General features: G+C 35.1%; 1 protein-coding gene across 2 annotated transcripts in view; it reads left to right on the forward strand.

Annotated features, from left to right (window-relative positions):
- LOC110639604 (peroxisome biogenesis protein 5) overlaps nt 1-21554 on the forward strand; it is a 29660-nt gene extending 8106 nt beyond the window's left edge. The window contains exons 6-15 of one of the 2 annotated variants that reach the window (XM_021790623.2): nt 2403-2522; nt 7421-7582; nt 14022-14215; nt 14874-15120; nt 16186-16270; nt 17428-17537; nt 18233-18457; nt 19795-19860; nt 20899-20993; nt 21079-21554. In XM_021790623.2, the coding sequence (XP_021646315.2) occupies nt 2403-2522; nt 7421-7582; nt 14022-14215; nt 14874-15120; nt 16186-16270; nt 17428-17537; nt 18233-18457; nt 19795-19860; nt 20899-20993; nt 21079-21157 (1383 nt within the window). In that variant the 3' untranslated portion in view covers nt 21158-21554. The remainder of the gene's footprint in view (nt 1-2402; nt 2523-7420; nt 7583-14021; nt 14216-14873; nt 15121-16185; nt 16271-17427; nt 17538-18232; nt 18458-19794; nt 19861-20898; nt 20994-21078) is intronic. The other variant, XM_058153822.1, reaches the window with a different exon arrangement.
- Nucleotides 21555-22615: the final 1061 nt, after the last annotated feature.

A 22615-nucleotide genomic window follows, 5' to 3' on the forward strand; every position in this document is an offset into this window, starting at 1 on the left:
CTTTCAAAAGTGGGCAACATAGAAGCCAAATCGACTTCCTCTTAACCAGGAAGACAAATAGAGCTTTATGCAAGGATTGCAAGGTCATTCCAGGAGAGGCTTTAACAAGTCAACATCGGTTGGTGGTATTGGATGTCAAGTTTAGGAACAATTCAAGTAAGGTCAGAAGAAATAGTGTGGCTCGAACAAAGTGGTGGGAGTTAAAAGGAGTAAAGCAATTGAAGTTCAAAAATGAGCTTCTTGAGTTCGAAGTATGGAAGCTGGATATGGAGGCTAATGATATATGGATATAGATGGCATCAAAGATTAGAGAAGTAGCTAGAAAAGTACTTGGAGAGTCTAAAGGACATGGACCACCCTTAAAATCTGGTGGTGGAATGAACAAAAGGCAGTAAAGAAAAAAAGGGAATGGTATAAGAAATTACCTAAATGTGATAATAATAAGACATATGAATAGTTCAAAATAGCAAAGAAAGAGGCAAAAAAAGCAGTTAGTCAAGCAAGAGCGCAGGCCTTTGAAAAGTTATATGAGAAACTTGAAACTAAAGAAGGGGAGAAAAATATTTATAGATTAGCAAGGAGGAGAGAAAGGAAATGTCAAGATCTCAATCAAGTTAGGTGCATTAAGGATAAAGAAGGAAAAATGTTGGTGAAAGATGAGGACATTAAAGAAAGATGGAGAAATTATTTTAATGATCTCTTTAATAATAGTCAAAATGGTAATAGCGTGAATATAGATTATAGAAAAATAGAAAAGAATGTGAATTATACTAGAAGGATTATATCTTTAGAAGTAAAGGAAGCACTTAAAAGAATGAAAGTGGGTAAAGCCTGTGGACCCGATGAAATACCAATTGAAGTGTAGAAGTGTTTGGGAGATATGAGAGTGGCATGGTTAACTAAATTATTTAATAAAATTCAAAACTTAAAGAAAATGCGTGATGAATGGAGGAGGAGTATCTTAGTACCTATTTTTAAAAATAAGAGACTTATAGAGTTACTCAAACTATAGGGGAATTAAATTCATGAGCCATACTATGAAGTTGTGGGAGAGAGTTGTGGAGTATCGACTACGTCATGATACTTCTATCTCTCTCAATCAATTTGGTTTCATGTCCGGTCGTTCAACTATGGAAGCGATTTTTCTTATTAGAAGCTTGATGGAGAAATATAGAGATGTGAAGAAAAATCTGCACATGATTTTTATTGATTTGGAGAAGGCTTATGATAGTTTTCCAAGAGATATCTTATGGAATGTGTTAGAACAAAAGAGGGTATCTATTAGGTACATACAAGTGTTGAAAGATATGTATGAAGGAGCAACTACTATTGTGCGCACGGTGGGAGGGGGCACAAGAGATTTTCCGATCTCAATTGGATTACACCAAGGATCAACCATAAGCCCTTACCTTTTTACATTAGTTTTAGATGAATTGACGAAACATATACAAGAGAGTATTCCTTGGCGCATGATGTTTGCGGATGATATTGTTCTGATAGATGAGACACGAGAAGGAGTCAATAGAAAGCTAGAGCTTTGGAGAAGTGCTATAGAGTCAAAGGGTTTTAAGTTAAGTAAAACGAAGACAGAATACATGCATTGCAAGTTCAGTGAAGGCCAAACTGATGATAGGGAAGGAGTTAGTTTGAATGGAGTGGTACTGTCTCAAAGTAATCACTTTAAATATCTAGGCTCAGTCCTTCAAGTTGATGGGGGATGTGAGGAAGATGTTAGTCATAGGATTAAAGCCGGATGGTTGAAGTGGAGATGTTCAATGGGAGTTTTATGTGATCGTAAGATTCCCAATAAGTTGAAAGGAAAATTTTATCGTACAGCCATACAACCGGCTATGTTATATGGTAGTGAGTGTTGGGCACTGAAAGAGTCATATGTGTCTAAGATAAGAGTTGTAGAGATGAGAATGTTAAGGTGGATGAGTGGTTATACTAGACTAGATAAAGTCCGTAATGAGAGTATTAGAGAAAAGGTAGGAGTGGTGCTAATTGAAGATAAGTTGAGAGAATGGAGATTGAGGTGGTTTGGGTATGTGAAGTGTAGAAATACGGAGGCTCCAGTTAGACAAGTAGAGCACATTAGGTTAGAGGATAGAAAGAAAAAAAGGGGTAGACCTAAATTGACTTGGAGGAGAGTAGTACAACATGACCTAGAAGCATTGCACATTTCTGAGGATTTAACCTAAAATCGTTTAGAGTGGAGAAAGCGAATCCATATAGCCGACCCCAAATTTTTGGGATAAAGGTTTAGTTGAGTTGAGTTAAGTTGGAGTTGAAATTGTATTTTCATGAAGATATGATTCATGGATTCTAGAAAAATTAGCTGTAATCTTTGGACATGGCATTAATTATTTGTTTTGTCTTCTCTTATTTATTTTTGGTTATAGGAACAACAGTTGGCATCAATGGATCAAATGAGAGGTGTGAATGTCCCAAACTTAGCAGCAATGGAACAGACTCGTATGCTTGCCCACACGCTTTCTCAAAATAATGATCCTAAATTTCAGGTTTTTATGATTTATTATCAATTGCATATTTTCCACTTGGTGTGCATTTTGTTTCCTATATGCGGAATCTTTTGGAATTTGTGTTGCAGAGACTATTATAGATGCATTTTGTATTTAATAGTATATTTCTGGTTCCTAATAGACATTTACATCCTATATATGGTCCATTTTCAGTGTAATCAATTTAAGCAAAGGACTCTTCCTCAAATAAGCTTGATGGCGCCGAAAGTGGAATTGCTAAAACCTTTTGATGAAGTCTAAGAAGATGAATATTCAAAATTTCAAATACAACTTAGGAATTTGTTACGTACAAAAGAAGTATAAGAATAAGTGAATTGATTAATTAGTTGTGAGAATTGTTTTGGAAGGAATATGAAGTTGTTGTAGCTTTCTGTTAGAGGTTGTTGGAGAAATTGTAGCAAGCAGTTAGGCAGTTGTTTTTGGAGGGAAAGTGGCAATAATAGGGCTATGAGATATTGTAAAGATTCATTCTGATTCTCAATGAAACATTATCTTCTTTACAATTCTCGACTCTCTCTCTCTCTCTCTTTCTTCTAATCTTTTGTTCTCTTAATTTCAACTCTGAAATAACTATTGTTAGGGTTTTTACCTAACATTTGGTATCAAAAAACTGGGTGGGTTTCATTTGCAATTTGGTTCTTTGGAGTCGCAAACCATGACTAAATCAGTAGTGGTGGGTCAAGATGCTGTTACGATGGCACAAATGGAAGAAAGGTTGGAATTGTTGCAAGGTGAATCTTGGGAGACTAGGAAGAAATGGAAGTTTTGAAGCATGATTTCAAGAAGTTAGAAGATGGAATCAAGAAGGATGCTGCCAAGAATAAAATTGCAATTGAGATTGTTGTGGGAAGATTGGAAACCCTAATGTTATGGTTTTTTGGGGAAAAAGGGAAAGAAATCATTAACTCTAGTGAAAGGAATTCTAATGGAGTGATAGGTAAGAATTCTTTACCAGCTTCAAAGGAAACTCTGAATCTTCATTCTAGAGATCAGGGTAGTTCTGATTCTGTTATGGAATCAGTGGATTCAGAAAGGATTTTACCTAAGATTGAATTAGTAACCTTTGATGGGAGTGAGCCAAGGGCTTGGGTTAGGAAGTGTTTTAAGTATTTTGAAGTCTTTGGGGTTCCTAAAGATAAGATGGTGGGAATAGCAAGCTTGTATATGGTAGGAAGAGCTAATTCTTGGTTCCAAAGTTGGAATAAGTCTAAAATTAGTGGATCTTGGGAAGAATTTTAGATAGCGGTATGTAATAGATTTGGAGAACAAGGTTTTGAGGATGTAGTTGAGGAGTTTATGAGACTAAGGCAAGAGGGTAGCGTTGGGGAATATCAAGATAGGTTTGAGGATCTTAGGGTGAGAATGGAGAGGTTTATGCCTGATTTAGGGGAAGCTTATTGTTTTTCTGGATTCATTGGAGGGTTGAGGGATGAAATTAGTTCAATGGTGAGAATGGTTAGGCCTACAACCCTAGCACATGCTTTTGAAGCAGCTAGACTACAAGAGCAATGGATGCTATGTAATAGTAAAACCTTTTCTCTACCAAGATCTGGGTACAATAGTGCTTATAAGCCTAGTTTTGCATCTTCTTCTTCAAACCAATCCTATAAAACTTCTCAACCACTTTCTTATCCACAAAGACGTCCAAATGATAACAACCAGAACCAAAAACCTTCTGCAACCACTGCTAAGTCTTCTTCTGCTACTAGTAATAATTCACTAACTCAACCTTCATCTAAACTAGGTCTGCTTCCAACTCCGGCCGCAAGTAGACAATTCAAACCCTGTTACAGATATAGGGAAAAGTTCTTCTCTGGTCATCAATGTAAATCTAAGACTGCTATGGCCATTCAACTGGAGGAACAAGGAGTGGAAATATTGGAGGGAGAGTATCAAGAGTTGGTAGAAGATGAGGAAATTGGTAAGTGACAGCCAGAAATGACTCTATCAGTCCATGCTATGGAAGGCAGTCAAGGTGTAGACAATTAAAGTGATAGGGAGACATAAGGATAGACAATTAGTTATATTGGTGGATAGTGAGAGCACCAACAGTTTCTTGGATGTAGAAGTGGCCAAAGATTTGAAACTTCCAGTGGTGCAAGCACTTGCGTTAGTGGTTATTGTAGCTGATGGGAGGAAATTACTAAGTTCTACAATATTTCCTCCATTTCAGTGGCACACTCAGAACCAATGTTTCTCTTTTCCTATGAGACTTTTGGAGTTGGGTGGATTTGATGTTATATTGGGAGTAGATTGGATGAGAAGTGTGAGTCCAATTTTATTTGATTTTAAGAGATTACAAATCTCATTTCAAAAGGGGGATACTTTAGTTACTTTGCAAGGGATTAAAGAGGGGATGGAACTTGGTAGCCTTCAAGAATGTAATACTTTGCAGCAGTTGTTGCATAGGAAGGGAAATGTTTTTCAGTCTCTATTATTCTGTGTTAATTTGATAGAGCAAGCTGTTGGATTTCATTTTACTGGTGGTACTACTTTGTTTGTAGCTACCAGAGGTAATATTCACCCTGATATTCAGAAGCTTATTGATCAATACCCCAAGTTTTTGTTGAGCCTACTTCCTTACCCCCTTGTAGAAGTCATAATCACAATATCCCATTACAATCTGATACTAAACCAACAAATGTGAGACCTTATAGGTATCCCCATTATCAGAAGAATGAGATTGAAAAGTTGGTGACTGTAATGTTGAATTCCAAAGTTATTCAACCTAGTACTAGTCCATTTTCTTTCCTTGTTTTATTGGTTAAGAAGAAGGATGACACTTGGAGATTTTGCATTGATTACAGAAAGTTGAATGACCACATCATTAAGAATAAATTTCATATCTCTATCATAGATGATCTATTGATGAATTACATGGAGCAAAAATGTTTTCTAAGATTGATTTAAGGGTTAGATATCACCAAATTTGAATGGATCCTCCTGATATTCCCAAGATTGCATTTGAAACCCACCACGAACATTTTGAATTCATAATCATGCCCTTTGAGTTGACTAATGCCCCTGTCACCTTTCGAGCCTTCATGAATCGTATTTTCCAACCATTTTTAAAGGAGTTTGTTCTTTTTTTTTTTTTTTTTTTTTTTTTTTTGATGACATACTCATTTATAGCCCTGATTTAGAATCCCATTTACAACACTTGGAATCTGTTTTTAAGGTGTTGGAGGAGCAGCAACTTTTTGCTAAAATGTCTAAGTGCTCTTTTGGTCAGAATTTTGTTGATTATTTAGGGCATGTTATTTCAGAAAAAGGAGTGTCTACAGATCCAGACAAAATTGAGGCTATGGTAGCTTGGCCTTATCCAATTTTTGTCAAGGAATTGAGGAGTTTCTTGGGATTGATAGGGTATTATAGGAAGGAAGTTAGAAATTATGGGGTGCTTAATAAGCCTCTTACGAATGCTACTTGGGGGCATAAGTCATTCATCCAAGCCCAATTTCCTACTTTCGTACATTCTTGGCGACAAGAACGTTCTTAAGAGGGGGTTATTGTTACGTACCGAACAAGGAAGTATAAGAATAAGTGAATTGATTAATTAATTGTGAGGGTAGTTTTGGAAGGAATATGAAGTTGTTGTAGGTTTTTGTTAGAGGTTGTTAGAGAAATTGTAGCAAGCGGTTAGACCGTTGTTTTTGGAGGGAAAGTGGCAATAAATAGGGCTGTGAGATATTGTAAAGATTCGTTCCGATTCTCAATGAAACATTATATTCTTCTCTACAACTCTCTCTCTCTCTCTCTCTCTCTTTTTCTTCTAATCTTTTGTTCTCTTAATTTGAACTCTGAAACAACTATTGTTAGGGTTTCTACCTAACAAAATTATGTTCTTCGTAGAATTAGAAAGTTTAGACTTCTATTATTTAGTAATTCTATTATTATTAGGGAATATTAGGTTTACTATTTTCCTAGTTTGAGTTTGTTTAGTATCTCTAATTTGTTTTGGTTACTATTCCTAATAAATTATTGATAGGACTGGTTAATAAGTTATAGATACCATGTCTAGGTATTTTTATTAGAGATTATAATGATATTATATTGAGACCTAATAAAATTTGAGAATTTGTTTCTCTAGAGGATGTGTTTCTCTACCCTTTGTGAATTTGTTACTCTACCCTTTGAGAATGAGTTTCTCTTTGGTAATTTATTTCTCACCTCTTTGTTTCCATTATCCTACTGGTTCTACATCAAATTGGTATTAGAGCTTGTTCTACTTCAATTTGGTATTAGAGCTTTGTTCTACATTGCCTTCATTTTTTGTTTTGGGAGATTAGAGCTAGGGTTGACCCTATTATTTTGAAATGCGAGCAGTGAGTCTTATTCATTGCTCATCAATTCCGGGCCATTTCCTAGTTCTAATAATTTCAATGGTGAAAAGAAATGTGTTTCAGGATGTCATTTAAAATGGCATAGTAGGTTTTATTTAACTGATTATTATGTGTCATGCATGCATATGCCACCAATTGTTATACTTCCGAATGTCCACAGAATGGAAATTGGATCTTGCCTTTTGCATACATGGCCATTTATTTTTCCATTCAAAAAATGCTTATGAGAACTGATTGAGGCCTTAATTGTATTTCTTTTGACCAGTTATGTAAGTGTATTATACTGTAGAATATGTTATTGGATGATAGAAACAAAGTGGATTGGTAATGGTCAAAAGACTTCAAACTAGTTATAACAAGTGACTGGCACAAATAAATGTTTGAGAACAAAAGCCTTAAGCATAGTTAATATTGCTATGCATTAAGAAATATACATCACTGAAGGAATTAATTAGTTATGTTTTCATATGTCTCCTTTTTCTGTCTTTATTGCTGGTTATGCTTGAATATTCATCAAATTACATGGGAATGCAGAATTCAAAGTTTCTTCAATTTGTGTCAAAGATGAGTCGTGGTGAACTTATTATTGATGATAATCAAGTCAAGCCAGCTGCTGGACCTAGTGATTGGGCAACAGAATATCAACAACAGTATACTAGGGGTACCTCTTGGGCTGATGAATATGTGCGTGATGAGGCAAGTAAAGATTTACTGAAAGCATGAAAAAAAAGGAATTTGTATTATGTTCTTTGATTGCCAAATGGCATGCACATGCACACACTTGAATGTAACAATGTAAATATTGAATCCTGAATATCGACACTTAAAGAATCATGCATGCATGATAATCCTGTTTGACTCATTTGATTTGCAAAAAATTTTGCAGTATTAGAACATATTGAAGTTTGTAAAAGATAAGATCATTACTTGTAATAGCTTATATGCTCTCTCCTCCCCTCTCTTCTCTTAATTTTGCTTCACAGTCACATAGTGCGAACTGGGCTTCATCAAGGTACTTGACTATTAAGTAAGCTACAATTGTGGGTTTTTTCCCTAATGTGGAGAGAAAGCTCATCTCATTAAAACTAATGAGTGGCGGAGGGAAAAAAAAAAAAAAACTACTTTCTTCCAAATCAGAGAGGAAAGGGGGTGGAGACTTTCAAAATTGCTCATTTACCATGTAATAACAAATTCTTATCCAAAAACTATGGTCAAAACTGTAATTTTAAAAATTTTCTTCCATTATCATTCCTTCTCTTTCTTTTTGCCTGTCCTTTTCATTTTTTTGAGAATAACTTTCTTATCTTTATTTTCTCTTGCTCTTATCTTCTACTTCCCAATTTTTGTCCTTACTACTTAGTTTCTCCCCTCTTGGACAACAATATTAGCTTATTGACGGGCTTTTGCTCCTCTAATGGGTATGTCCTTGGTCTTTGTCTTGCTATAAAAGACAATGGTAGAAATAAAATTAATATTCAGTACGAAGATTTGATACCTGAAAGGTCCATTAGCTTGTTATTAATAGCCTAAATGGAACACCTGTAATATTGTCAAATACTGAAGGTATTTTTAATTTATTCTGCCTTCTGCACTCCAGTTGCAAATTTTTAAATAGTCATGCTTGAAAGATAAAATTTATTAACAAAGAAATCAGGTAAAATGGTTTTGCACCTCACAATCACACTTGGTCCATTGGACAATTGTGTAGAAAGAGATGATTCTCCTTAATTTCAATTAATCTGTACACGAGTATATATATATACAATTGATTCCTATAATTGTGTTTTACTAATTAGGAAGAAATCCTAAATAGGAATACAGAATACAGAATATACAGAGAAATAATATAGTGATTGACTTTCCATAACACTCCCCCTTAAGCTGGAGCATAGATGTTAATCATGCCCAACTTGTTACAAATGTAATCAATCTTAGCTCCATTCAGAGCTTTTGTGAAAATATCTCTTAACTGCTCTCCAGTTTTGATGTTTCCTATTGAGATGATCTGTTGTTGAATTTTTTCACTAACAAAGTGAATCAATCTCAATATGTTTGGTCCGCTCATGAAACACCGAATTATAAGCAATATGGAGAGTAGTTTGATTATCACACCATATTTTCGCAGGCAGGGAGGTCTTAAAACCTATCTTATCTAGTAATTGAAGTATCCACATTATCTCACATGCTGATTGTGACATGGCTCTGTATTCGGATTCAGCACTAGATCGAGAAACTAAACTCTGCTTCTTGCTTCTCCAAGACACCAAATTTCTTTCAACAAAAACGCAATATTCAGTAGTTGACCTCCTGTCAGCCTTAGATCCAGCCCAGTCGGCATCTGAAAAACATTCAACATTTAAATGCCCATGATTACCATATAACAAACCTCTTCCTGGAGCGCCCTTCAGATAACACAAGATTTGTCCCAAGGCTTACCAATGAGCAACAGTTAGGGAATACATAAACTGACTTACCACACTAACGGCATAAGCAATGTCAGGACGAGTGACTGTAAGGCAGTTCAATTTTCTAACCAATCTCCTGTATCTCTCTGGATCTTCAAACAACTCACTATCCCCTGCTAACAGTTGTAAATTTGGAGTCATTGGTGCACTACAAGGCTTAGCACCTAATTTTTCTGTCTCTGTCAATATATTGAGGACATTTTCTTTGAGACAAGAAAATACCCTTATTACTTTTCATAACTTCAATACCCAAGAAATACTTTAACAATCCTAAGTCTTTGGTCTGAAACTGGGTTTGGAGGAAGGTTTTAAGAGATGAAATACCTGCAGAGTCACTCCCAGTGATGACAATGTCATCTACATAGACTACCAGGAGAATTAGACCAGCCTCAGATTGCCTATAAAATACTGAGTGATCACACTTACTCTTTTGCATACCAAATTCCTGTAATGCTTCACTGAATCTCTCAAATCAAGCCCTAGGACTTTGTTTTTAGCCATAAAGAGACTTCCGAAGCCTGCAAATTTTACCCAACTCCCCCTGAGCAATAAACCCAGGTGGTTGCTCCATATATACCTCCTCCTGAAGATCACCATGAAGGAAAGCATTCTTGATATTCAATTGGTGCAGGGGCCAATCATATGTAGCTGCTAAAGAGATAAACAAGCGAACAGAAGTAAGTTTAGCTACAGGAGAAAAAATGTCAGAGTAATCAACCCCATATGTCTGAGCATATTTTTTCGCTATAAGGCGTGTTTTTAACCTAGCCACAGAACCATCAGGATTTACCTTTATTGTAAATACCCATTTGCAACAAATAGCTTTCTTACCAGTGGACAAAGGCAACAGTTCCCATGTACCATTAGCATCTAAAGCCTCCATTTCCTCTTTCATAGCAACACACCAGCCAGGATAAGATAGTACCTCACCAACAGTATTAGGGATAGGAACAGAGTCTAAAGAAGTAACAAAACACCGAGAACAAGAAGATAATTAATTATAAGAAACAAAAGAAGAGATGGGGTAAGTACATGAACGTTTACCTTCATGAAGAGCAATGGGTAAGTCTAGATCAGAATCATGATCAGTATGAGGTACAAGATCTCCCAACGAAGTAGCTGGTGGAGGATCTAAGTCAGGAATCTCCAATCTCCTGGAATAAACATGAACAACGAGAGGTCGAGTAGGTCTAGAGACAGAAGGAACAGGCTATGGGAGAGGACTAGACATTGGTTGGATAGTATATATTAAGAGATCATCCTTCTCCCCTTGACTCTCATACACAGATGATTGAGAAAAAAATGGAGTGGTCTAAAAAAATGTGACATCTGCAGAAACAAGATAACGATTAAGAGTAGGAGAGAAACAACAGTACCCTTTTTTGGATCCGGGAGTACCCAAGGAAGACACATTTAAGAGACTTTGGATCCAATTTAGTAACCTGTGGATGAACATCACGCACAAAACGGGTACAATAAAAAATACGGGGTTCAACAGGGAACAAAGATTTTGTAGGAAACAAAGCAGTATAAGTTATATCCCCATTAAGGACAGAAGATGGCATACGATTGATAAAAGAATATGTCGTAGAAACTGCATCCGCCCAAAAGTGTATAGGAACTTTCATCTGAAAAAGAAGAGCACGAGTTACCTCAAGAAAATGTCGATTTTTTCTTTCGGTCACGCCATTTTGGGATGGGGTATCAACACAGGAAGACTGATGAAGAATGCCATTTTGTGTTATATAAGATTGAAATTGTGCTGAAAAGTATTCTTTGCCATTGTCACTTCTTAATATGCGCACAAAAATACTAATTTGAGTTTTGATTTCATTACAAAAGGCACAAAAGATAGAAAACAACTCAGAATGATTCTTCATTAAATATAATTAGGTAACACGAGAGTAATCATCAACAAAAATAACAAAATAACGAAATCCAGTTTTAAAAGTAACAGAACAAGGAACCCAAACATCAGAATGAACTAACTCAAAAGGGATGAAGCCCGTTTATTGACTCTAGACACAGAAGGCAAACGATGGTGTTTTGCAAACTGACATGACTCACATTCTAGTACTGATAAAGACTGAAACTGAGGACACAGCTTCTTCATGGTAGGCAAAGAAGGATGACCCAATCTACAACGAGCTTCAATAGGTGTTAAGGTACTGGAGCAAACAAGCGACCGCGGTACATAATTTTCCAGAATGTAGAGACCACCTGACTCACGTCCTCAAACAATAATTTGCTTCGTCGTAAAATCCTGAAATAAACACTGGTCAGGAAAAAAGGAAACATAACAATTTAAGGTACGAGTAAGTTTACTAACACAAAGTAGATTAAAAGAGAATTTTGGTAGACACAAAACAGATGACAAAGAAATTGACTGAGTCGGGTTCGCAGTTCCAGAACCCATGACACAAGAAGTAGAACTATCAGCTAAAGTAATAGTAGAGGAAGTGAGATTAAACTGAAAAGCAGATAGAAGACTAGAATTACCTGTCATGTGATCTGTCGCACCAGAATCAATAACCCATTTGGATGAGGAAGACACAAAGCATGTAGTGGATTTACCTGATTCAGCGATCGCAGTGACAGGGGAACTGGTAGGCTTTCGAGATGCCTGATACTGAGAAAATTGTGCAAGATCCTCTGCAGATACCAAAACATTTTTCTCAGAGGAAGATACTACATAATGCTTTGTTGCCATATTTGCCATCTGTGATCGCTGATTTTTCCTCTGAAGTTGCGGACAATTATATTTTGTAGGGCCAGGCTCATGGCAATAATAATAAATGACTCCTCTTAAGTCCTAATTAGATTTAGCCTTTTCATTACGCTGATTACTTCTGTTGCCTGTAATTCCTCCGCTCCTTCCTCTTCTATTACCCTGTTGTCCATTTGGATTACGGCTAATAAGAGCACTACTAGCAGGCTGTGAAGATTGGGTACTCTCTGTACGAAGGACCCGTGTGAACGTTTCATGCAAAGAGGAAATCTTAGAACTGGAGAGAATTTGAGATTTAGCAGTCTCATACTCTGAAGGAAGGCCTGCAAGAAAACTCATAACAACCAGTTGCTCCCGTTGGGCTTGCTGAACTTTCACATCAGGACTAAAAGGCAACAACACATTAAGTTCCTCATATACCCATTTAAAATCAATAAAATAAGCCGTGAGAGACTTATCCTCTTTTTCAGCACTGTAGAATGCCTTACAAATATCATAAATACGGGAGATATTTCATTTACTAGAATACAGAAAATCTAAGTAATCCATCAATTCCTTAACAAATTCACAGTGATTAATTAAACTAACTGCTTTGCTGTGAATCGAGTTCCGAAGCTGCAAAAACAGCCCAGCATCCTCCCTTAGCCAAGTTTGTCGTGTATCATCAGTAGGTGGATCTTTAGTAAGGTGATCATCCTTATCAATGCTACGCAAATGGATCCTAACAGTCTTACTCCATTCTAGGTAATTCGAACCATTAAGTTTGTGTTCCGTGATCTTAGTCATCACCGGAATCACATCAGAAATAACATTCTTATTGTCTGCCATTTGTTGAGACAAAGAAAACTAACCGAAACACTAATCCAAAGTGCTTACAGCAGCAAAATAATCCAAAATCACAAATCAAGCAAATACTGAAATAGGATCTGAGAGCCAAACCTCAGAAGTCCTTTAATGGTGTATTGAATCAGGCAACAACACACAGTGGTGGAATGAGGGGGTTGAGGCGACGCCGACGATGTTGATCGGAGTCGAAACGGCCGGTTGGCAGCCAAGGTCTCTCCTGAGCTGGGTGGTGAGAACAAATAGTCACCCTAGATAGATGACCTGCTCTGATACCATGTAGAAAGAGACGATTCTCCTTAATTTCAATTAATCTGTACATGGGTATATATATACAATTGATTCCTATAATTGTGTTCTACTAATTAGGAAGAAATCCTAAATAGGAATACAGAATATACAGAGAAATAATATAGTGAATTGACTTTCCATAACAAATTGCAAAAGGCAGTGAGACCTAGAAGGAGATACATAGAGGATATTGCAGTTGCTTACCTTGAGAACCAATATGTGCATGAAATTCTATATTCTGCAAAGTACTAAAGTTTCATTATATGCAAGTCCCCTATCTTAGTCTTGGTGGCATTGGGTTTAAGCTTTAGGTGAACCCATGACACCTTGACAGTACTATTATCATGCGCACAATTATAAAAATATTGCTATTTTATGCACCTAAAGATACAAATATGATTTGAGTCAACAAATATTCTCCTGAAGTAACCAATAGTTAAATTCTTCTAATAACAGAAAGAGGAAGACATGTAAGAGAACTCATTTAGCAATGCTAGCAAGACATAGTTGTTGCCCGGTTAGCAAATTAGGCACTGAAACTCTCTCTATTGTTTTCAATTATTATTTATTCTTATTCTTTGCCTTATAAGTATCATAAGGGTGAACAAAACTTAAGTAATTGGGATATGGCTTTCTTGAGCAGAGCAGAGCAGTTATCAAACTTGAAATTGCATGTTAGTTGGTGTTCATTACTTTTACTTTGGCATCTTATCTGTACGGGCAGCTAAAGTTCTGTGTATGTGTAATGGCCTGTTTATACTTTAGTCTCTGCTTATAATTTCTAGCAACTAATTTTAATGCTCTTCAGGTTTCTCGTGGACCTGATCGATGGGTGAATGAGTTTACCACAGAAGGAGAGCAAAATGGGTCTGTTGATGATCGGTGGGTGAATGAATTCTCAAAGTTGCATGTTAATGACTGGGTGGAAGAATTTGGGCAGCAGGTTGAGAAAGGAGAACTGGGGGATAGTTCAGCTGATAATTGGGCAAATGCCTATGATGAGTAAGTAAAATAGATAGGAGAAATCAGTTATTCGCATGGATCAACACTCAAAAGTGGCTCATAATGGGCTATTTTCAGTTGTTTAAATGTATAAGATTTTTTTTTTCTTGTTTGGGTGGGTGGTGTCGTAGGAGAAAGGGGTTGGGGTGGGGAGGGGGTGGGGGTGTTGTGGTGTGGGGTTAGTTAACCTCAATCCCTCATCTGTTATTTAGAATCTTCCTGTTATGATATTTATCAACTGGATCTTCTGAAGCAGTTCTAGAATGGACATGTAATTAATATCAATCATTTGTTTTATGTCTCTAGCTTTGATGTTATATTGCCGTTGATCCTATTAATTTCTTTCCATGTTAATTGCTGCTTTTGAAGTCATTATTTTCATCATTTGATAACTTTTTTATTGTTTTCATGATGTTACTCTCAAAGACATTGATATACTTTCATAACGAATGCAGAGTATTGGGTCGCTGTTACCTTAATACTTTTTTTTTTTTTTTAATAATATATCATTTTTTTTGTTATGAGGAAGTGCTTTGTTTTGAAAATATTTGGTCAAGATGAAATATAATATAATGAACTTTTGGGGCGGCGCCAATTGCTAGAGCAATTTTCTTTTCTTTTCTAGTTATGGTAATCAGTGTATTGTAATAATGTACAGGTACCTAAATGAAAGAGTAGCTGCTAAGCGGCAGTCAGAAGCTTCAGGGGGAGACTATGTGTTCTCTGGTATGAATCCTTATGTTGGTCACCCTAATCCTTTAAAAGAAGGCCAGGAGCTATTCCGCAAAGGGCTTTTGAGTGAAGCAGTGCTTGCTTTAGAGGCTGAAGTCTTGAAAAACCCAGATAATGCTGAAGGTTGGAGGTTACTTGGAATAGCACATGCTGAGAACGATGATGATCAACAGGTTATTCAACTCACAATCTAAATTATTGGATTAAGATAGTTTCTTTACAACCTCTGTAATTGTGCAACATGGTTTCTTTTACTCTTCCAGAACTTCTTGGAGAAATAGTTATCAGTATCGCAGGCTTCCCCTATCATTTCCTTCATTTTATATCTGTTTCCTTTTGCAAAGTTGTCATATAACACCATCTCTTAGGCCTTCCAAGGCCTTCATGAAGATGCTGCTACTGATGGTATTGAGGCTTTTATATTTTTGGTTGTGGAATGTATTAATTATTATTTTGAGTATAATAATTATTATGAACTAGAAAGAGGAACAGATCCAGGAATATTAGAGAGAGTTAATTCCACCATCTATTGCCTGTTTCCTCCAATCCTTTCCTTGATGTAGAAAGTCTTTTACGTTTTAGGTGTATCAAATTCTAATAAATACAATGATTCATGTTCCATTCAGGGGCATTTCCATAACAAGAAGCTAAGTTTGCTACTATATATATATTTTGGCTTTTTCTCTGGAATTACTTAAAAGTCTTGGAATATGTTCATAACCATGTGGCTTCGTAGCTGCTTGGTGTGGATTTAAACTGTTATTTGTGTATTTGTTATACATATACTGCTATTTTGTACCTTTTCTATTGTTTTCCTCTTTGAACTTCCATAAATATTTTCTCAATCAGCATTGAATTTGAAGTCTCTCCTCTTGTTATTTGGATGTCTCTGTGGTATAAGTTGAGCCATTGACTTTCTAGAATGCCTAAATATATCTGTTTTTTGGGGATTTTGGTTTTGCATCATTGTGAGAACTAGACATACATGTATGATTTCATTATTGTTTTTATCTGAATGTAATAGGCGTAGCTCATTAATTTGGTCCAGCATTGTAGCTTGTGGTCAAATCTCGACTCAATAAGTTGTAAATGGGTACAAGTTGCACCAACTTGATTTTTCATTGATCCTGTATTCTGAATTCAAGTGTTTGCTTGTTCTGGTTGTTTATGAAAGAGTCTGACTAGATGAGATTTTTCATATGGTTTGGTTATGATAGACTACATTGATATCTGTACAGGCTATTGCAGCAATGATGCGTGCACAGGAGGCTGATCCCACGAATCTCGAAGTGCTTCTTGCTCTTGGCGTGAGTCATACAAATGGTAAGCCCTTGTTCCTTCACATGTTTAGAATCAAGACGTGTAACTTAAATTAGGCCTGTACATGGGTTGGTTTGGAGTTTGGACAGGTGAGATCTAATGCTAAAACAAATCGAAATGGGAAACTGAAACCATTGCTGGAGGAGAAATCGCATTGATTGGATTCAGTGGTTCCTTCACTTTCTTTATTGGGTCTGGTTTAAATTTTAAACCAATATAAAGGAAAAATCTAAAGAAAAAGTAAGGGACAATTTAAATGCAGAACAATTATAAACATGGGAAAAAACCAAATATAAAGTAAATTCGTGAAGATTTCGATTCAATAAACAAGGTCCAACATTCACAAGAAGCCATCAACAATAAGTTAACCTAACTTTAAAATTTTCCTATTAGAACACAAAATCACTTGCCTCAATATAGTTTAATCTCAACAAAACTCAAAAACCCTTTTGAAAAGCCACAAATCCCAGCACCAATATACCAAAGCTTATCTTGAGTAAACGGTACAGACTGAGACACAATTTTCATTGTGGTTGTGCAGCAACATCAAGACCAAGTGATCAGCACATGAACCATTTAAAAAATAGAATATATTGTGTTGAAGCAATCGAGAGGAAAGGGAAGGTTGTGAGAGATGAGATTAAGAAGACATCAGAGTAACTTTGTTGTGAATCTCTCTCTCAAAGCTTGTAGAAGAAGAAGAGGAAAAGAATTTGATAGATAAGAAGAAAATGATTGGTAGGGCTTGGAATGAGAGGAAGAAGAAATATATAACCCCTGTAAAATGATACTGTACTAAACTATAACTGTATATTATACTATGTTTTATTAGTAAACAAAGACTGAACGAATACCTAGTTTTCTTTTATTCTTCAACCCTCATCCAAAACAAATTTCAGAAACCATTATTTTCGGTATGTATTCATTTGTTTTTCTTGGGTTCTTTGGGTTTTTAGTTTCGTTGTACACCCCTACCTTGAAATTCTTAGCTTAGCTATTTTTGGTCTTAGTACTTTTATGACCTCAATTTAAATCTGTGTGTGATTTTTAATCTGATTATGATTTGGTATCAGAAACCTTGAAAAGATATATTATTTAATAGTTGTTGAAGTATTGAATATAAGATCAAAGCAAATGATTACTTATCTTTTTAATTGCAGAGTTGGAGCAGGCAGCTGCCTTGAAATACCTGTATGGATGGCTTCGTAATCATCCAAAGTATGGAACACTTGCCACTCCAGAGCTTGCTGATTCATTATATTATGCTGATGTAAGTGTTATTTTTGGAAATATCTGTTTCTTTGACCTCCTTGTGGTTCCCATTTTGTGCATTTGTAACTGTTGTTAAAATAGTTTTTTTGGTAAGTTTTGAACTTGTTGCTAGGTAAATGTCACACAATAGTCATCTTATCTGTCAGGGTAAGTGGTAACTTGTAATAAACTGGTATTAGACATTCTGTATAGTCTAAAATGTTTTGTGGAAGAAATAAGTTGAATCTGAAACTTGAAATATTTGTGGTGAAACTGCTTGCCCTATAGAAGAACAAGACATGCAATTTTTATTTCAAAAATAGTAAGATATAAATAACAAGTTCATTATAGCACGTGTTGTACTATTGATGTGTTAGATCTTAGATGTCCATTGCACCATGAAGATAACAAAATATGCAAAGTGAAGCAATATAGTTTCTGGGGCTCAACAGACAAAATATGCGGAGTTTAGGAGTCTCAGAGTGGATTTTTCCATTTCTGAAAATTAACCATTGATATGTCTCGAGTTTTGTTTGCATGGCCCACTAGAGCTGATGATTGTTGGCTGCTTAGAAATTAAATTTGCAAGTGAAGGGTGGTGGAATCTTTTAATTGGTGTCTCCCAATGATTTTCTGTTTTGTTTGAGATCTTCTAATTATTTTATTTTATTGTTCACTTTTTGTTACTCATAAAAATTCTGCCTTTATATGCAGGTTGCTAGATTATTCAACGAAGCTTCTCAGATATCACCTGAGGATGCTGATGTGCACATCGTACTTGGTGTCCTATATAATTTATCCAGGGAATATGACAAAGCCATTGCTTCCTTCCAGACGGCTTTGAAGCTCAAGCCACAGGATTACTCCCTGTGGAACAAACTTGGTGCGACACAAGCCAACAGTGTTCAGAGTGCTGATGCAATATTGGCTTATCAACATGTAAATTTCTGATCAAATTAAATCAACTGTATTTTTGGGTTATTTTGGTATAGTATTTCCATATTTTACAAAATATATATACTTTGATTACAAGAGGAAAATATAGTGGTTGTTTCAGAAATAGGCTTGTAAGGTTTCTTGGTTTAGGTATGATAGTTTATTGAGGTGGTGTTTGCTAAATTTGAAAATTAATTACTGAAAATTTAAGAGTTAAATTTCAATTATTGCATAAGATAAATCCTGAAAATTTAAAATTGTAAACCTGTTTGGCATCTGCTGAAAATAAAGTGCTAAATGCCTAAATCTAATAAATCAGTTTGATATCTATGACATTTTATTTTAAGTTAAAATTTGTTATTACTATCTTTAGAGAACTGTAACGTAATAGAAACTTAAAGTGATATATGGATAAGCATTATCAAACAAATTTAAAATATATAAGAGCTGAAATTTTTAATTTAAGTGTTTAATTATGTTATCACTTATCCAACAACCCCGAAGTTGTTTCCTTTTTTTTTTTTTATAATTTTCTTTTTCGTTAAAACAAAACTCGGGATGTTGGGATGTTCAAGAATTTTAGGTATATCATTCACATATTACATGAGAGGGCCAAAAAATATGATTTGAGGTAATAGGTGCTATGTGAATGAGATACAGAGTAACAGGTGCTATGTAGATGATAAGTGGATATAATTGGTGCTATGTAGATGAGAAGTGGATATAATAGGTGCTATGTTAGGAGATATGGATGTAATACTGATGGTTCCTTTGGTTTGTGGTGGTTTGTGGGGATGTGAATGAAATTTAGGTGCTGCTTTAAGAGCCATTCATACTTATTTGGTAATTGCATTCAGGTGTGCCCTGTTGGCATGTATTAGTTTTTACATAGCATAATAACTCCACCTCTTTGGACCAGTCAAAGCATGGTAGCCTCAGAGCCATTTATTGTTGTCCTTCACTCACTTTTCTCATATATTAAGTATTTCCTTTGCTTTCTTCACTAGGCTTGGGATTTGCTATGCATAGCATTAAGTAGTGGGGAATTTTCTGCTTGGACAAGTCTGAGGCTTTGGGCTTCTCACATGAGCTAGCACTTCATGAATAGTGATTTTATTATATGAAGTAGGGGATACCATTTTAGAGTTTGCCTTTTGATAGCTTTGCAATTGTCGTCTCAGATTCAGTAGAGGAAAAGTATGGTCACAACTATATATTTTAGCAGCGTGGTGATTTTGCATATTGTTTGCAAAATGTCTTGAGTAGTTGGCATCAACTTTCATTCCATTCTTAATCTATTTCTTGTTTATTCATCTAAGCATCTCTTTTTTGTTTTCCAGGCACTTGATTTGAAGCCCAACTATGTTCGAGCATGGGCAAATATGGGAATCAGTTATGCCAACCAGGTTATTACCCTGCTTGATTGTCCACTCTTCCTGGCATCTTTGGCATTTATATGATGATGGGAAGTCAGTAACCAATATCTTGACCACTATTTTTGGCAGTAATAGTATGAAAATATTTTTCCATAAAAGGCAATAGATAAAGTTATAAACATGCTGAGAAAAATTTTGTAGCTGTATACTCAATGAAGAAAAGTCATCTGAAAATGAAAGATTCTAAACTGTGGTATGGTATTAAATCTAGATATAGAATAGAAGGATTGGGGTTGGTTGGGGGGGGGGTTTGGGTGGTGGGGGGACTGGCACTTGGGCAATCTTATGAATGAGAATATTCTTCTATTAGAAATTAGAATTGATACCAGTTAATCTTAAATTATTTAAGTCGCTCACCATTAGTCAAAGAGACCTATGTGTACTTGGGAGGGTAGGGGATTGCTGAAATCTGATGGTGAACTTGTCATAATTAATAGACTCTCGGCTAAAAGTGTGTAGAGTCATGAAAAGACAGCTGAAAATTCAAGATGATCTTGAAGTTTTGATTTCATCCAAATAGAACCTAAAGTTAGAATTTAGAAGAGCTTCTAATGATACCTTAGGTATCATGAGATAACTATAACCCTAATTACAAAGACAAATGCCAAAATACCTTAGATAATTAAAAATATCAAAATAGCCCAAAGAAACAAATTTCTGAATTTCTTTCTAAGATATGGAGCCCGAAAACCAGTGAGCTTATCTCAAATCATGGAAATGCAGAGCGGACTCCTATTTTTAATGAATTGTACATGTTCTTCTGAATATGTTCACTTTGGTACCCTATTCTGTTGGATTTATTGCTTTACCATGATAATTGAGATGTGCAACCTTCTATTTCTGGACTAGGTATATGCATGCTTTAAGATTTACTTGTCTAGTTTGAAAATGCAATCATTCTTCGCTATCAGAATCGCATTCAGGATCCCTAAGCTCACTGCCATATTGGATCTGTATATTATGGTGAAATGAACTATTAGACAAGTGTGCTTTTCCTTTTGACTCCAGGGTCTGTACGAGGAATCCATTCGCTACTATGTGAGGGCACTTGCTATGAATCCAAAGGCAGATAATGCCTGGCAATATTTGAGAATTTCATTGAGGTATGTTAGTGAGATATGATAAATGTTTCAGAATTTGTGTGATTTATCAGTATCCTACATCTTTTATATCCTTTTCTATTTGCAGCTGTGCTTCTAGGAATGACATGCTTGAAGTTTGCGATTCTCGGAATATAGACCTTCTGCAGAAGGAGTTTCCACTGTAATTTTGATGTTGGTTTGAAGTAACGGATGAATGATGGGTTCCATTTTTCTGATATTGAGGGCAACACATTTTAAAGCCTCCTCTTTGTCCATTAAAAGCTACCTACATCCACATTGATTTAAGTATGGCTCCATGTTTTGCTACATTCACTTCTGCTGAGTGCTGTCCCTGATCTTTGGAAGAACTTCAGTCAAAGTTTGAAGTTGGAAAACCAAAAATGGACGTTGGAGCTAACACAAACAAACGATTGTATGTAGTTTCATATGCTATACTAGGTGTCCTAATATTCTTAGACACAGGAATAGGGAAGGGCAATTTATAATAAGGAACAGTAGATAATGGAATTAGTTGCTGCTATTGAGCTAGAAATAAAGTTGCTTATACGCTTTTAGTTGGCAGATTAGTTTCTTGCAAAGGGTATGATCGGTTTTGATGTTGTCAACTATCAACTTTAGGTTCCTATTGTTTGGTAATATATATATATATATATATATTTTCTAATATTTGATGCACTTAAAAAAAAGTCAATACAAAATATTTTCTTAATTAAAGAATAATTAAATTATTTTTAAAAAAATTATTTTATGAAAATATAAAAAATATTTATATATATATATATGATATAAATATATTATTAATTTAATATTATAACTAAAAAAAATATTTTTCATTTATAAAAAAATATTTTTTATATATAAAATATTTTTATGAAACGAATAGAGCCTTGATTTCTAAAAAAGAACTGAAGAGGCCTTGCATTGATATTCAGGAATTCTTTTGGATTAAGATGTTACTTTGAAAAAAAGAAAATTAGACCATCTTTTTTATTTTAAATCAATTTATTTTTGTGTTGGGAGTGTCAAAATTATGTATCCAATTTATGTTAAAGTAGCAAAGAAATTAGAAAACAGAGTGACGCTTTACATGTAAATTAAATTGAACATTGCATTTATTTTTATGGCTACTTGCCCGTGAGAAGAGTCACTGTTGGTGAGAACATTTCAAAGTTATTTGAGGGGAATGTTTAAGGAGTGAGTGTAAGCTATAGAGGCTAAAATTCTCTTTTTGGGAAATTTTTTTTTTAAAAATATACAAGTTAGAGAATATTAAAAAATAAATAATTTAAAATTAAATTTAATAAATTTTAATAATAAAAACACTAAAATAATATATAAATTTTTTGTTTGAAAAAGTTTCGATCCTCCAACTTAAGTGTCAAACAAGAACTTTTGCATTTCAGTAATTTAATTATTCATTTAGATACTGGTGTTGAATTGGTTGCTTTAACATTTTCCTGATTTATCTAAAGGGTTATTAAGCAAGTTTGGTGCATGTATTAAGTTGATCTTTTATTAGTTGAGTTGCAATTATAGCATAAAGTTTTTAACTGAACAAGTTTTTTCAACTTATTTGTGCATAAATTATAGACAATCGAAAGAGAGTGGCTGTGCTCCTTTCA

This window comes from Hevea brasiliensis, chromosome 9 (assembly GCF_030052815.1).
Source record: "Hevea brasiliensis isolate MT/VB/25A 57/8 chromosome 9, ASM3005281v1, whole genome shotgun sequence".
NCBI lineage: Eukaryota > Viridiplantae > Streptophyta > Magnoliopsida > Malpighiales > Euphorbiaceae > Hevea > Hevea brasiliensis.